The sequence below is a fragment of the Coptis chinensis genome, chromosome 6 (genome assembly GCF_015680905.1).
Source record: "Coptis chinensis isolate HL-2020 chromosome 6, ASM1568090v1, whole genome shotgun sequence".
In the NCBI taxonomy this organism is placed as follows: domain Eukaryota; kingdom Viridiplantae; phylum Streptophyta; class Magnoliopsida; order Ranunculales; family Ranunculaceae; genus Coptis; species Coptis chinensis.
In genome coordinates, this window is record NC_141461.1 from 85,929,097 (window position 1) to 85,945,206 (window position 16,110).

General features: G+C 36.5%; 2 protein-coding genes and 1 long non-coding RNA gene across 3 annotated transcripts; 1 reads left to right on the plus strand and 2 right to left on the minus strand.

Annotated features, from left to right (window-relative positions):
* Positions 1-1,881: 1,881 nt before the first annotated feature.
* LOC147495041 (uncharacterized) lies at positions 1,882-5,472 on the minus strand. Its single transcript, XR_015200406.1, has 3 exons — positions 5,279-5,472; positions 2,774-3,056; positions 1,882-2,266 (listed from the first exon to the last, which is right to left on the minus strand). It is a non-coding gene; the product is annotated as an uncharacterized LOC147495041 (long non-coding RNA).
* A 37-nt stretch (positions 5,473-5,509) lies between these two features.
* Positions 5,510-7,340, plus strand: LOC147495042 (uncharacterized). The gene is made up of 4 exons (XM_086568304.1): positions 5,510-5,614; positions 5,662-5,790; positions 6,042-7,061; positions 7,243-7,340. Exons 1-3 carry the CDS (start codon positions 5,510-5,512, stop codon positions 6,963-6,965), a joined length of 1,158 nt encoding a protein of 385 aa, XP_086424430.1. The 3' UTR covers positions 6,966-7,061; positions 7,243-7,340.
* Positions 7,341-11,175: 3,835 nt separating this feature from the next.
* On the minus strand, positions 11,176-15,843 carry LOC147495043 (putative polygalacturonase). The gene is made up of 6 exons (XM_086569538.1): positions 15,655-15,843; positions 15,215-15,562; positions 13,834-13,954; positions 13,033-13,207; positions 12,652-12,728; positions 11,176-12,050 (listed from the first exon to the last, which is right to left on the minus strand). The coding sequence occupies exons 1-6, from the start codon at positions 15,685-15,687 to the stop codon at positions 11,353-11,355; spliced, it is 1,452 nt and encodes a 483-aa protein (XP_086425664.1). The 5' UTR covers positions 15,688-15,843; the 3' UTR covers positions 11,176-11,352.
* Between the last annotated feature and the right edge of the window lie 267 nt (positions 15,844-16,110).

The following is a 16,110-nucleotide window of genomic DNA, read 5'->3' on the forward strand; positions in this document are numbered from 1 at the left end:
TGCTGATGAAGCATTTTTATCAATATGCGCTGTCAAGTCTTCTTGGTGTGTGTTCTGGAAGTACTTCCGCCTTGAAGTGGATTATTTTCAAAAAGAGACATAAGGAGTCACCGTTTAGGAGAATTCTATCTTCATTTAAAACCATGGTTATAGGCATGGGAATTTTACGAATTGCACTGTTGTTCTTATACAATTCTTGTAGATCAGCTCCTTAAAAATGTCATGGACAGTGTCAAGTTCGGAGTTCGGACGCTCCCAGCATGCAGATGCAGAAATGTGTTTTGTCCCAAGCCGACTTCGCCAAATTTGTCCCTTAGACCAGGATAAAGATCTTCTAGATTTTTTATTAGAATATGTCAATATTAGAATATGTCTTATATGGACTTTCCATATAAAACATATTCTAATATTGACATATTCTAATATTTTTCTTAGTGTAGTTAAACAATAACTTGTGTTACCATATTTAGTGAAGATCTTGTATTAATCTTTATTGCCTTATTTCTTATACAATTCTTGTAGATCAGCTCCTTAAAAATGTCATGGACAGTGTCAAGTTCGGAGTTTGGACGCTCCCAGCATGCAGATGCAGAAATGTGTTTTGTCCAAGCCGACTTCGCCAAATTTGTCCCTTAGACCAGCATAAAGATCTTCTAGATTTTTTATTAGAATATGTCAATATTAGAATATGTCTTATATAGACTTTCCATATAAAACATATTCTAATATTGACATATTCTAATATTTTTCTTAGTGTAGTTAAACAATAACTTGTGTTACCATATTTAGTGAAGATCTTGTATTAATCTTTATTGCCTTATTAGGCTTGTACACAGTTTATATATACCTCAAAGAAGAGAAGAATAAATATCTAACCTAATTCTCTTCATGGTATCAGTAAAGGTCGATTCCTCCCAACCCCCCTATAAACCTTAGCTGCTACTTTTTCCGGCTAAATTTCTCTTACTCATAAAAATTTCTAGTTTCCACGGTGTATAGAAGAAACACGCAACCCTGTTTTCTTTTCTCTATTCGTTGTTTTGTTCTTCGCATCTTGGTCTTGGTGAGCATTAAATTCATTGTGAAGACAAAGAAGAAGTGCTCTAACTCTCTTTCTACATATTGAGTTGCAAAGTTTGTGACACTTGTTTCTTTAAACACTACAAAAAAACAGTCTATAAACGATGGCCATTCACTGTCGTTGTATTTGAAAAACGACGGCCCGGGACACTTGTTATGCTAAAAAGAACGACAGCTTTTAACACTTGTTATTTAAATGACGGCCTTCAGCCTTGGTTTTTTTTAATTCGGTCCACCTGTTTTTAAAGAGAAAACAACACCCCATGGCCATTGTATTTGCACTACTAAACTACTAAATAGCTAGGGGGATACTGGTTTGGTATTTTGTTATTTACTATGTCATGACCCATGGACCAAAATATCGCCGATATATCTGATATATCACCGATATATATTGATATTTTGGTACACTGACATCGATATTTTTGATATATATCCACCGAATATAGAACCTTTTTTTCCCCCGATATATATTGAAATTTCCGATATATCCGATATAATCAATATATCCGATATTTATGATATATATCGATTGACTTTTTGATAATTTTTTAATATAAATCCGATATTTCCAATATATTTCTGATATTATATTTTCGATATATCCAATATTTCCGATATTTTAAATAGTTTGGACTAGTCACCAAAAAAATAGATATATCTGATATATATCGGTTTTTAAATACACCGATATATTCATCGATATCGATATTTTGGGCCTTGCCATGACCTATGACCTCTGTTTGTACCTGATAGCTTTCCACCCATAAGAAAATATAAAAACAAATAGAACACAAAAGCTAAATAAAAATGGAAAATATTTCATTTTATATTTCAAACTCAATCCCAAGTAACATTTTCTCTACAAACAAGTCTTAAACTTGAAAAAATAATAAAAATAAACTAAAAAAAATAAACTACGCTCGCAAAGGCCTTAAGTCACATGTATGTCCCACTTCAATATCACCAAATGTTCTTCCTTTAACTCCGAACAACTCATTAGCAAAGTCGATAATCTCATCCACTACAATCCAATATCCATTTTCAGGTACCCCTCACAGTTGCTATGTAATCTTCCAACAATAACAATTCTCCCACAAAGACTTTGCAACTCACATGTAGATAGACGTGATGATGGCATCTCCCTTGGAACCGTTAGTTGTCTAGTCAATGAATTCACACTTGCCTACAATAAAAAAGAGATGAAAACAATAAGGCAAAATTGTGTAGAATCATGTCAATTAAAAAGTCGTGTCAAATTAAATACTCCATTCATCGTATCATTGCCTATTAACAAGTACTAAACCTGCAAAGAATAAAGGACATTGATGTATAACTATTTAGCATTCACTACTAGCATTCCTGTTTAAAGTTTAAATGATGTTGAAATCACACCAGCCTCATTATACTTCAACATCACAGTTCACACAAATACGACTGAAAAAAAAGTAAAGCTATGGATGCTCTAGATAAGTGAGAACAAGAAGTATCTTGTTGTGATCTTAATCTGCACCAATTAAGTCAAAACCAGACCAAGCAGAAGAATTTCCTTCTTGTTCTTAAACTTGATATTTCCAATCACCCATTTATTTTAAAATGCACAAGCATGAATACCACTAGACAAAAAAGATCATGAATCATCCCATAGTTCATAGATGTACAAATTGTTCAAAAGAATTAAAGTAACTTATACCTGATTAGAAATAGAGTTTGTAAAGAATCGCATTTGTGACTCTGGATCGATTCCTCGCATAGCTCGGACGAATTAACTTGTGAGTACATTTCCATGTGCACCCTCTTCTCTTCATTCATTTCATGTTTCAAATCCTCAACTTGGCTCAAAGGTTTTATTCGTGACTTGTGCTCTTTTTCGACCTTTTTCTTATACTGCACCCTCTCACAGGAAACAAGCCTGCCCAAGCTCGATAGACATGTATGCTTTATAATATAAAATCTTCACACGCACACTAAGTAACCTACCAAAGCCATCAAACGTTAGTCCATTGCTTTAGAAAATTATTCAGCTACCGACACTAATGAGGAAGCAATTGTACTGAATTCATTCAAGAGATATAGCATGGACTCATTATATGTCCATTTATACTTCATAGAGTACGTATGTGGTCTAGAAAGGAGGAGCTCTCACAAAATTAAACATTGATAACCCGTAGCTCCTCCAATACAAAAAAAAAAATCAGTAAACATCTTGGTATATGTATATAAAACAATCAAGTCCATAGGCCATGTATACTAAGTGATATAGATAAGGTGTAATCAAAGCAAATGTTAAATAAATTAAATATATCGAAAATAAAGAATGGTTCGATCCTAAAGGTAGGTTGCTTCAATACCCCTTAGTCGATCTTATTAAGCCTCAAATCGAGAAGTCACTAGCACAATACAATATTATCTACCTTGTGGATTCTCAAGCCACTTTAAGAAACCCAAATTAGTAAGGCATCTTATGTGTGTGCATGTAAACTGGAAAAAAACATAGAGTAACAAGCAAAAGTTTAAAAAAAAACAACTTGATTGAGGTAAAATGGATGCCTAGAATGGAGAGTGCCTTAGATGCTTAACTATGGGTATATCAGGACATATGCACAAATGAACTTTTACCAACTTGATGAAGGCTTCAGAATTCATAAGCAACAAAGTGATAGAACACACTTAACCTTGGACAAAAAGCACTTTCAGGCAAGAAAGCAATATAACCCCACTAAGATCCACTGTGAAAATAGATACTATATTATATACAAAGAAATTCATGGATGTTTCCAGAAACTCTTAAGCATCTTAACAAATAGAACACAAGAAAATTAAGCTTAGCTGGAAGAGCTATATTTCACAAATCAATCGAGGTGCGATCAAAAGATCACAACATAAAATCTTCAACCATTTCAATTTGCCAACTACTAGTGATAAGAAGAGAAGTAAGCTAAGTAAGCGCAACCAAAGGATGAATAATAAACAAGACACATCATAATAGTTACGATGCTATAGATTGAAACTGGGGCCACGGGGAATGGGTTTGAAAGATCAACACACTACCATCATTGTATTTTCACCTTAGTTAGCAAGAAAAGGTTTCTAAAGCCTTATGTCCAAATCATCACATCAGCTATTGCTAATGGATTGTTGCCATTCCAATAAAGATGTAATCCCTAGAATAGCCCATATTACACAAAGTTGCCATCCGTGAACGAAGTTACTGTCTAAAGCTCTTACAAATAGATTAAAAGTTGGAGGCATTTCATATTGTTAAAAGTTAAAACATGATACTAGTACTGCATTGCATATAGTCAATGCTGAAACAAGGGAAGCTAAATAAAATTATTTCAAGCTTCATGTATAACATATCTTGGGAGGCTTGCTCCTATTACATACTGAAATAGTGATGCATAGGATACAATAGAAAATAACAACTTGGGCAAACAGAAATTGTCCTCAGCAACAAAGTTTTTTGACAAAAAAAAAAGGGATTCAATTGGGTTATCCCTAAAGTGTTGGCTTAATCCAAAAGTTAAGTCTACAAGCCAATGTTTAAGTCTAAACTAACCAACTCAACATGCTCATTTCAATTTACCACTAATGCACTAAATCTAAATAGCCACACTACTCCCATTAAACCAAAAGAAAAATCTCAATGTTTTATTCATATAATACTAAGATAGCTCCAAGAGAAAATACTTCACACCATGCTAATTAGTAAACAATAAGAATCTATGATCATAATAAGGAAAAATAAGAAAACAATCAAATAATCCAAGATATTTTCAGTTGAACAAGTTAGAAATTTGTAAAGTTAAGCGAAACAAACTCAATCGACAAGAAAATTATAAACCCTAGAAAACGAAATAAAAAATTGTAAACGAAAATTGTGAACTGCTATCCTACAAAATTGATCTTGGCAATACAAAACATCTCCTTGGCAAAATTCACTGAAATCCACTAACGAAGCAGAAGTCAAGAGTCAAAAAGAAGTGATGAAATCCAACAAAGCTGGAGAATTAAAAGAGAGCACAAAACTGGAGAATTGGATCGACTCGAAACCATACATTTATAAATGTCAAATATGAATTTCTCTTCAAAGGTTGTGTCATATGTATAATTTGATTTTTATCCTTTTCGGGTTAGATTTTCTGATATCAAAAGGTGCTATTTGCTTAAGAATAACAAAAAAGTTTAATTTTTTTACCTTTCTTTTGATGACAAGGGAGAATTAGAGCCTTGGAATAAAGACGGGAGAAATCAATTGGTGGAAGGTATGTCGTAGCTTTTCTGAAAAACAATATGAGAAATGAAACCCTACCGAAATTTCGCCTGATTTCTTCAAATTTTCGTTTTCCCACTCCAAGCAGGATTTCACTAAATTAGAGAACAACGGCCCATGTGTTACAATACAACGGCTATGCACACTCATTTTACAATGACAACCATTAACCGTCGAGGTGTCGTTTTTACACCAATTTGGTGTAGTGAAAGAAACAAGTTTCTCACAATATTGGCGCACTTGGATTTAATCAGTGATACAGTTCGTCTGTTATTATACTGTGGCGTTGCCTTCTCATTAGTTAGTAGATAGAGTTATTATCTCACGTTTTAGTTGGTGTTCAGTGCAATCCCAGCAAGCCGCTAATCTCTCGCAAGTCTTCGATTCGAAAATTCTTGGTTGTACTAAGACGTCCATATATACAAGAGATTTCTGCTGTAAGTGTTCCTATCATCTACTTATTGCAATTTAATTGCATCACTTACTGTTCACTATATCACTTGGGTTGATTTCTTTAGTTGTTTAGTATAGTCATTACTTTTATACAAAGTCAACTAATGGCTCAACCGAATCTATTGTTTCTGGAACTGTTACAACTGCTACAGTGCTGACATTTTCTATCCCTACCATTACAAATCTTGTCACGGTCAAACTCAACGATGACAACTTTTTGTTATGGTCTCATCAGATCGAGGCTTTCCTTATTGGCCAAGATCTTTATAAGTTTGTTACTGGTTCATACCCATGTCCTACTATTACGGATCCCGTCTATAATATTTGGCTACGCACTGATAAGACACTTGTCAGCATTCTCTCTGCCACTCTGTCTGTTCTTATTCTCTCGTCTGTGATTGGCTGTCAAACTTCCGCTGCTATTTGGTCTCGTTTACAGGAGCATTTTTCTAAGAGATATGTTGCCAATTCCTCTCAAATTAGGAGAAATTTGAACGAGATATCTCGTGGTACTCGCACTGTCTCTGAATATCTTCAAGAGGCCAAAACATATGCTGACGCTCTAGTTGCTATTGGTGAACCTGTCAAAAACACTGATTTGGTCAATGCAGTACTCCGCGGCCTAGGTTTTGAATATGAGATGTTGATAACTGCACTTGAGAGCCTTGAGACCTTGCCCCAGTTCTCGGCACTTCGCTCTCGGCTTCTTATTTATGAGTCTTGTCACCGTGCATCCGCTCCCTTGGGGCCTTCAGCATTGCTAGCCTCTCATGCCTATTCCCAGAATTCTCATAAAGGTAAGAAAGGTAAAAAGAAGTATAAGGGTCCTTCCCAGTACCGCACAGATGCAACTGATTTTCTTAACTATAGGGGCCCTCCCAACATCGAACATATGCACCAGGTATTCTTGGAGCGCATCCCACTGTTGGCTCTTGCCAACGTTGTCATGGCATTGGGCATTTTGCTGCCACTTGTCCCATGTTGCCTCGTTTTGCTAGACTTCAGGTCCCCAGCTCCCTACATTCTACATTTGTTGGTTTACAGATTGCTCCTCTTGCTCTTCAGTAGCCTTATTACTCAGGAGGCCCATCTGGTTTTACTCAACAACAGTCATATGATCCTTCCTACTACTTGGATACAAGAGCTTCTACTCACATGACTGGAGACTCGACTTATCTTCACCAGCGTACACCTTACACTGGACCTGACTCGGCACTTCTTGGCAATGGTGATAAGCTTCCCATTACTTACACAGGTAACATGGCACTTCCTATTGGTTCCGCTCAGTTTCGTCTTAACAATGTCTATGTTATCCTTTCAATGCGTAAAAACTTACTTTCTATTGCTCAATTTTGTCGTGATAACAATGTCATTTGTTTATTTGATTCTCTTCACTTTTTATCTTTTCTAAATCTAATGGATATATACTCTTTCAGGGCCAATATAGAGATGGTCTTTACAAACTACCTCCGCTTCCGCCTCGTTCCCAAGCTCTACATGCATCTCACCAGACCTCGTCTTTGTGGCACAGTAGGTTAGGTCATCCCTCCAGTAAGGTTATGTCTTTCTTGGGGTCAAATAAATTCTTGTCAACAGAGTTTAAGTTTAAGCAGTCTTTTTGTAAAGGTTGTGCTATGGGTAAATTCACACACCTTCCTTTTTCTAGTTCTAATGAAATAAGTACTGTTTCACCTTTTACTCTTGTTCATTCTGATGTTTGGCAATCTCCTACTGTTTCACACTCTGGTTACAAATACTATGTTTTATTCACTGATGATTTTACACGCTTTACATGGTTGTATTTTATGAAACACAAATTTGAAGTGTTTAGTCATTTTGAAAATTTTCATGCCTATATCAAAACTCAATTTTCCTCTAACCTTCAAAACTTTTAAAGTGACGGATGGGGGGAATTTGATAATGGTCACTTTAAGACTCTTTGCTCCACTCATGGTATTCATCATTGCTTTTCTTGTCCACATACTCCAGAACAAAATGGATTGGCAGAACGAAAACATCGCCACATTGCTGACATGGCCCGTACTATCCTTTTTAGTAGTCATGTTCCTTTGAATCATTGGGTTGATGCGGTTTCCACTGTTGTCTATCTCATCAACCGTCTTCCTTCACCTACTATTCAGTGGTCGCCCCTTTTTTTCGTCTTTATGGTAAGTCTCCTACTTACTCTGAGTTACGTGTCTTTGGTTGTGCCTGTTACCCCCATTTAGGAGCTTATATGACTAACAAACTTTTGCCAAGAACTACTGAGTGTGTTTTTCTAGGTTACAGTATGCAGCATAAGGGGTACAAGTGCCTTGATCGCTCCACTGGAAGGGTTTACATATCTCGGCATGTTCGTTTTGATGAGCAGACTTTTCCATTTCAGTATTTGCCCTCAGGCTCCACTAATGGCTCCATGGATTAGGTTCTTGTTCCAGTACTCCCTCCAGTCTCTGAGCAGGTTCCTCTCAACCCGCCTATTCCTGCCCCTGTCCTTCCTACAATGAGTGCATGCTCCCACTACTGTCCATATGCATGTTCCTAATATAGTGACTGTGCCTCGAGGCTACTAATTCTCCTATGGCTACTCATTCAGCTGACTCCTCTGATCAATCACCTACCACCACTACAGATAGGTACTCTTCTGATCCAGGGTCTAGGCCACCTCTTATTAGCCATATTATGGTCACTCGTCACAGGGATGGCATTCACCGACCTAAAGTTCGCACAGATGGCACAGTTCGGTACCTTCTTCCTCGTGCTTTAGCTGCCCAACTTACCTCCATTGAGGAACCCACTTGTCACTCATAGGCTGTTCGGTTTCCTGAATGGCGCCAAGCGATGACAGATGAGTTCAATGCTCTTTTGAAAAACAAGACATGGACCCTTGTCACTCCTCCCAGAGGTGAACATGTGGTACCAAACAAATGGGTCTTCAAACTGAAACTGAAATCGGATGGATCTATTGAGCGACATAAGGCTCGATTAGTGGCTAAAGGATTTCATCAACAACCTGGCATTAATTATGGCGAGACATTTAGTCCAGTGGTGAAACTTACTACTATTCGGACCGTCTTAAGCCTTGTTGTATCTTATGGTTGGTCATTGCGTCAGTTGGATGTTAAGAATGCTTTTCTCCATGGCTTTCTTGATGATACAGTTTATATGAGTCAGCCACCTGGCTTTGTTGATCCTACTCGTCCTAATCATGTATGTCGGCTTCATAAAGCTATTTATGGTCTTAAGCAGGCTCCTCGAGCTTGGTTTCAACGTCTTAGTACCTTTCTGCTTCATTATGGGTTTCTTCAGAGCCGAGCAGATCCGTCAATGTTGGTTTTTCGCCGTTCATCAGAGATAATGGTTTTGTTACTATATGTTGATGACATTATTCTGACTGGAAATGTCCCATCTATGTTATCATCTTTCATCTCTATTCTTGGAGTAGAATTCGAGATTAAAGACCTTGGTTCTCTCTCATACTTCTTAGGTATTGAGATCACATCTACTTCCACCGGTCTCCATCTTTCACAGACCAAGTACATCGTTGATCTACTTCATCAGTTTTCTATGACATAATGTAAACCTTGCAACACCCCGGCCTGTGTGTGCCAAGGCCCAGCTTTCAGCCTCGAGTGGTGACCCCTTACCTGATGCGACTGAGTATCGTCAACTTGTTGGTTCTCTTCAGTATCTGGCATTCACTCGCCCTGACATTGCGTATGCCGTTAATCATGTGGCCCAGTTTATGAGTACTCCTTATACTCTTCACTTTCTTACAGCCAAACGTATGAGTATGGATTACTAATTCGTCACTCTTTTAATCCACTTGCCATTCGGGCTTACTTTGATGTTGATTGGGCTGGCTATCCAGACTCTTGTCGTTCCACCACTGGTTTCTGTGTCTTCTTGGGTTCTAACCTTGTTTCTTGGACTGCCAAGAAACAACCAACTGTCTCACGGTTAAGTGTTGAGGCTGAGTATCTATCGGTCACTAGCTCATGTGTGTGCTGAAACTACTTGGGTATCTTACTTGCTACATGAGCTCAAACTTGTAGTTTCAGGACCTATCACCTTTTTTTGTGATAATCTTAGTGCAACGTACATGATCAAGCACATTGAGTTGGATTATCACTTTATTCGCGAGCGGCTCATTGCTGGAACTCATCGAGTCCAGTTTGTTCCTTCTCTTGATTAGTTTGTTGATATTTTCACTAAAGGGCTACACAAGCCTCGTTTTCAACTTCTACGCTCCAACCTCGTCTATCCAGGACAGTCGAGTTTGCGAGGGAGTGTTAAACAATAACTTGTGTTACCATACTTAGTAAAGATCTTATATTAATCTTTATTGCCTTATTAGGCTTGTACACAGTTTATATATACCTCAAAGAAGAGAAGAATAAATATCTACCTAATTCTCTTCATATTCAATCACCATGTCCCTATGTTCTGTTGCCAAATTTGTACCTTATATAAGCTTTTGAATGAGTTCAAGGGATCGGAGTCCTTTCGCTCTTGGTCATCAGATACTGGCAAGTTCTCTATGGTTGCCCATTCCCAGGGACTACTTTTTCTCAATTTAGAGTTCCACCGGGCTTCAACTATAGGCAACGCAGCAGAAGTATTTATCGGTGTCCAAGTTCTACCCTTAATCGTCGATTTCCAATATCCATGCATCAAGTGCTAAACACGTACTGGACAGAACCCTGTTATGTTGACAATACCTCAATGTGATTTTTCTCCATAAGATGCTGAATATGCAATCTATCATTAGCAAATGGCTTACTACAATCTTATAAAAAACAAATGGCTTACTACAACAACAACACATCCAAAATTAAGTTAAGTTTTCTGTAGTTAGTGGAAGTTGTATACAAGTAACACCACCCAGTAGTGTTCTTTAATTGAATTGTTGGGTATTGTGAATCTAAAATCTAATAGTCCCACATGGGAGAAGAAATGAGTTCATCATGGGTTGATAAAATAGGAATATCACTAACTAGTACCGAGGCTTTTTCGGATAAAACCACACACTATGGCCAAGATGTGGCCCAAGCCCAATAGGTAGTTAAGTGGGGGACAAAATCGGTACTAGTTATCCCATAGGCAAGTGTGCCCAGGTCCTTTCATGAATCTCTTCAGAATCTCATCCTGGTTAAAAGATTTTGATAGCTATATTTTCGGTAACTAAAAACAAAATCCCAATCCGATACTGCTATTAAGGTAGAGGACTAGAGGCGTGGACGCATAGTTGTACACTTCGAAGTTCGAACACACCCTCACCCATCCCAAGTCCCAAGTCAATTCTGTATACCCGTTAGACATCAAATTACTTGCCAGTTTGGCTTTTTCAATACTACTAGGCACTCACATTGATAACATTAATCTTTACTATCTTAGGTTTGTTGCTATCATGTAACAGCAGAATTTCACTTATACAATACTCGCAAAGGACTCTGATAAAGGGGGACTTTCTTTCCCCTTAAAGTTCTTAAGAAATTGCAAACTATCGAATAGATTAAAGTAACATATATTGCTATACATACATCTTATTTGTAGCTCGCTCTGAAAGAACACAATTTTTGTTCAACGCTCTCAATTGGTAGGCTATCAGAGGGGAATGGACAACTAGCAACTTGTTCAGGCAAGGCATCACATGGTTTGGGACTAACACCAATTGTGACTCCAGAAACATCAGTACAAGTCCATGGAACCTTTTTCGCTTTCGGAGCCATTTCAATAGTCACATTGGAAATGCATATTCCGGTAAATGGATCTCCATCGATCCCTTCTAAACGTGCAGCCATTGTAACATTATCAGCAACCATATCAGTATAACTGATTCCATCAATAATAGGAAGTGCATTAGGGTCGTAGTTTTTATCAGCATGTGAACCATAGTTTCCTGTCATCCAAAATGCCCACTTCATAGTTTTCATAGTCATTCTTCGCACGTATATGTCCTTGACAAATCCTCCTCTCCCAACAGCAGTTTTTATTCTTATTCCTGATTCTGAATTAATAGCTAAAATGTCTTCAGCTCTTACATCTTGAATTCCACCTGACATTTCACTACCTAATGCAATTACAGCACTATCTGGTGAAATACAAGTGAGTCTTCTTATAACTAGATGTTTGGTTGGCATTCCAAAAGAGATTCCATATTCATCCCAACCACTTTTTACCGCCACACAATCATCTCCAGAAACTATGTAACAGTCTTCAATTAGAACATTTGTGCAGGAATCTGTTGGGGAAAAAACAGGAAATTAGATCAAACTGGGATCATGAAATTGTTTGGTGACTTGATCAAGCAAGGATAGTTATAATAGGTCATCAATGTTATGAGCACACCAACGTATTCAAGGGGCAATATGGGATACAGAACTATTTTTACAATTATTAGAACCAGATCTTTTACTTTTATCAAGGCCAAATACCAATACACTACATTTTGAGGTGTATTTTATTTTTATGCATAATTTCATGGTAACTATTTAAGCCCTTTGGTAGTGTAGTAAAGCTCCATTCAAAGTATCCCAAAGACCCAAACAGATACACATGGTAGTTACTTCATTGTTGCCATTATATTTAATCCCCACTTTAGTTTTCTAGTGAAACAAACTATTTTGGTATCTAGAAGACTAGAAGTACCTTCAAAAGGGGGACTGTAGTGAGGCAAAAAGCAAAAACAAAACACCATTTTAACAGGAACTTGTTAGATTGTTGATTATGTCCACAAAAGATCTAATCAGTTGTCTATAATTGTATATATTTATATTTTTTTTTTTTTTTTTTTATAGTTCTATAATTGTATAAATATCAGAAGGAAGGTAGTATGAACAAACCTGGATTGATGCCATCTGTGTTTGGTGAAATTGGCACAATTGGCGCTAAAATGGTTACACCTTTTATGATAACATTGCTGCATTTTGTTACAATAGGGAAGTAAGTATTCAGCAAGAATCGCAAAAGCAAATGACACAATAGGTATATAGCTCAATATTTTCTTGCAGTAAAAAAACAACATTATTGTGTTTGTGAATGAAAATTTGTCTAACATTGAGTCTCTCGGTCTGGTTTAACTTTTCATTGAGTTTGGTCACATAATTGTATCATTTGAATATCCATTTCAACTCAAACATTAAATGCAGTCAAGTGTACTGATTACTGAGTTCATTTCAAAAACGATGTAAAAAAAATGCATTTATGCAGAGGAGAAACTGAACCTGCTATAGACTGGATGAACATTCCATGACGGGGAATTAAGGAATGTAACATTTGAAATCTGAACTTGATCTGAATACATTATTTCAATCAGGTAGGGCCTAGTGTATTTCAGCTTTCCCTTCTTGAATTTCTGCCACCATACGGCACCCTGGCCATCAATTGTGGCATTATCCCCTGCAATCAGATTGGTCTATCAATAACATATAACAAACATATTCAAAAGTTAAAATAGAGTGTTTAATTCCATAACATAATCTAATAGAGAAGATTCTAAAATATATTTCTTAGCCCAACTTGTTTTTACAGTTTAAAACAAAATCCGTAACTTTATAACCATACAATTGATGGCCATATTTATTTTTCTTCACCGGAGACTCAAATGCACCAAATAAACCAAATTTCAAAAACATATCTTCAATTAGTATTACAAATATGTTAGGTAAACTAACTGATTCATTTATAAAATATTTTGTTTTCATAAGGTTGTGATGTGAATGAATTCTCAAGAGTAGCAAGTTTCTTGGGAGTTCCAACCAATTCAGCCTATTCCACAACTTAAAAGATCAAATAACATTCAACTTCTCACCAAAATAATGAGCAATCTCAACTCCTAACATTACGAACTTCAGACAAATTTAGTAGGGATTTAAGATGCATGATTCAAAATGATATTTAATGGTGAACTAATCTCCAAAGAAAGATGCAACCATGCAACCATATGGAGTTTGTTCCAACCATAGTCTTCAATATTTAAATCACTGCCCTATAAAATGAACAATTTTTTTTATAATAGTTTATACCTGTAACTATAACGTCTGTCAAATTAGTTCCGAATATGAGGCTGATGTATCTTCCTCCTGCAGCATCCCTTCCTCTACCGTATGATGGCAAAGGTGCAATCACAGGCCACTCACTCTCATCCTAAACCAGTCAAAAGAATAGTATGAGCTAAAATTCATGACTATGAAATCACAGACCTATAAACTAGTAAACTTCATAAGACGTACAAGAAGGGGATTCACAAATGTACTTTGTGATACTGCGAATATCACCTATAATTTTCCATTTTTTTCGTCCTTAATATTATGCATGCAGTGTCTCATTCTTTTTCTGATTCTTTGAGGTAATTGTAGCTCAAGAGTTAGGGGAGCCACTACAACAAGGAGGGGCCCCGCAATGGGACAAAGTGACAAACACACATGAAGGGTAATCATGGATCGATCTATATCTTGTTCCAGACCATCCAGTGTAGCAGATGTTCGTCTCTTCCTGGCAGCTAATATAAACTATGGGCAACAAACAGGCAGAAAAGTTTCTTCTTCTTTTCTAAATCACCAAATTGATACAGCATAAGATTTTTATCACTACAGGCAGCCTGTCAAGAGGGCTAGGTATGAAGAAAATTAAGATATCAAGAAATAGAGTTACGAATTTCCATGTTTTCACACTGCACAACCCCACAAAAGTTTCTTGATTAATACAACGTGGCCTCTGTCATAAACTCACTCCACAGTCGATATTATTCTTTAAAAGTAGCTTGTGTTTCAGTCATTAATTCATTATACCATAATACTGAATGGTGATTGATATTGGAACATTTTATCAAAACAAAGAAAAAAAAATGCTTGACATACAAAAAGGAACAGTATTAAGTGAGTAATTCCACCACAACACACTTCTTGTATTGCAATTACATGACTATGCTGAAAATTAGATTATATAATAACAAAAGATGTTATATACATTTTTGTGAAGACAGTAACGATCAACATTTCATTAAGCTGGTGCTAAAAGCATACATATATTCAGTGAATGGTCCTAAAAACGAAAAGAATAGGACAATAAAACAAAAGGTTAAGCACACCAAAACAAACAGATATGGATAGACACCAGCAACATATCAATTAACCAAATAGGGACAGAGAAGAAGAAATCTCTCACCAAATGTCAGTAGGGTTCAACATTTTATTTTATTAAGTATGTGTATGCCAACATTTTTAATCAACTTTTTACATTTTTTCAAATACATCTTAGAGTCAGTAGGTTTAAGCGTTTAACAATTTTTATCAAGTTTCTCAAAAAGAAAAAGGATAAAGCACAACAACACAGGGCTAACAAACTCGTAGAAGCAAACATATGTAAATATATCAATTCAAGAAAGAATAGTCAAAGAAGTGAAACCTCTGAAGCAAGAAGAACAGCATCTTTGTGAAGAAAAAGAGTGAAATGACTAGTAAGATTGAAACTCCCAGTTAACCATTTTCCAGGAGGAACAAAGAGCTGACTACCACCATCATTTGAAAACTGACTCAAATTATCAATGGCTGATTTAAATGCATTGGTATTGGAAGTAACTCCATCACCAACTCCACCAAAATCTGTCAAACTTGCAACATGAGCTCTACAACTCATAGCACTAAACTCAATGTATTCATCCACAGCATTCCTTTTTTTCCCTTTTTTCCTACATTCAACTTCACTTAAGCTTAACAAACCCACTAACATAACAACTATAAATATCCTCATTACCTGTATACAAGAATGAAGATAACAAGTAAGAAAAGGCAGAAGAAAAGGCAGAGAAAAAACAGAGAAAGCAAGAGTATGTAATGAGAGTTTACACGAGTTGTTGAGATTTTTCTGCAAAACTGCATTATTATTATTAGAAACTGAAAAGGCAGTTATGGTATGTAACTTTGTTGCTATATTGATAGAGCTTGAAACAGAAGTATTTATAAACTGGGAGCGTTTTGGTTTTCTATGAAAACGTGGTGTGTTTTTAAATTTTCTATTCCTAGTAATATCTTCCCAGAAAAGTTATGTTAATACACGTGATAATATAGGAATTTATCATACAAAGTTAGAAACACAAACCTCATATTGTATGGTCATAGCACCCACGTTAACTGCTCACATACCTCAATATTTTTAAGTCACGAAGTGGGGCATGGAACTAACTCCCAACAAAAACCACGATAATGAATTTCACTCCATCTTGGAGTGCAAGTGATGTTAAGAGAGAAAGAGGAACTTTCGGCAGCATTTGAGTTGGGAATGTAGCAAGTGGAAGTCCCTAC

What these genes read in the sequence shown, in the direction of transcription:
- LOC147495042 (XM_086568304.1), top strand. Translation starts at nt 5,510, where the DNA reads ATGACAACCATTAACCGTCGAGGTGTCGTTTTTACACCAATTTGGTGT. An exon ending in TGGATTTAATCAGTGATACA is followed by an intron (nt 5,615 to 5,661) that starts GTTCGTCTGTTA and finishes ATTAGTTAGTAG; the next exon opens with ATAGAGTTATTATCTCACGT. An exon ending in ATATACAAGAGATTTCTGCT is followed by an intron (nt 5,791 to 6,041) that starts GTAAGTGTTCCT and finishes TGGTCTCATCAG; the next exon opens with ATCGAGGCTTTCCTTATTGG.
- LOC147495043 (XM_086569538.1), bottom strand. Translation starts at nt 15,687, where the DNA reads ATGCAGTTTTGCAGAAAAATCTCAACAACTCGT. An exon ending in GACAGACGTTATAGTTACAG is followed by an intron (nt 13,208 to 13,833) that starts GTATAAACTATT and finishes ATCTGATTGCAG; the next exon opens with GGGATAATGCCACAATTGAT. An exon ending in GTTCATCCAGTCTATAGCAG is followed by an intron (nt 12,729 to 13,032) that starts GTTCAGTTTCTC and finishes AACAAAATGCAG; the next exon opens with CAATGTTATCATAAAAGGTG.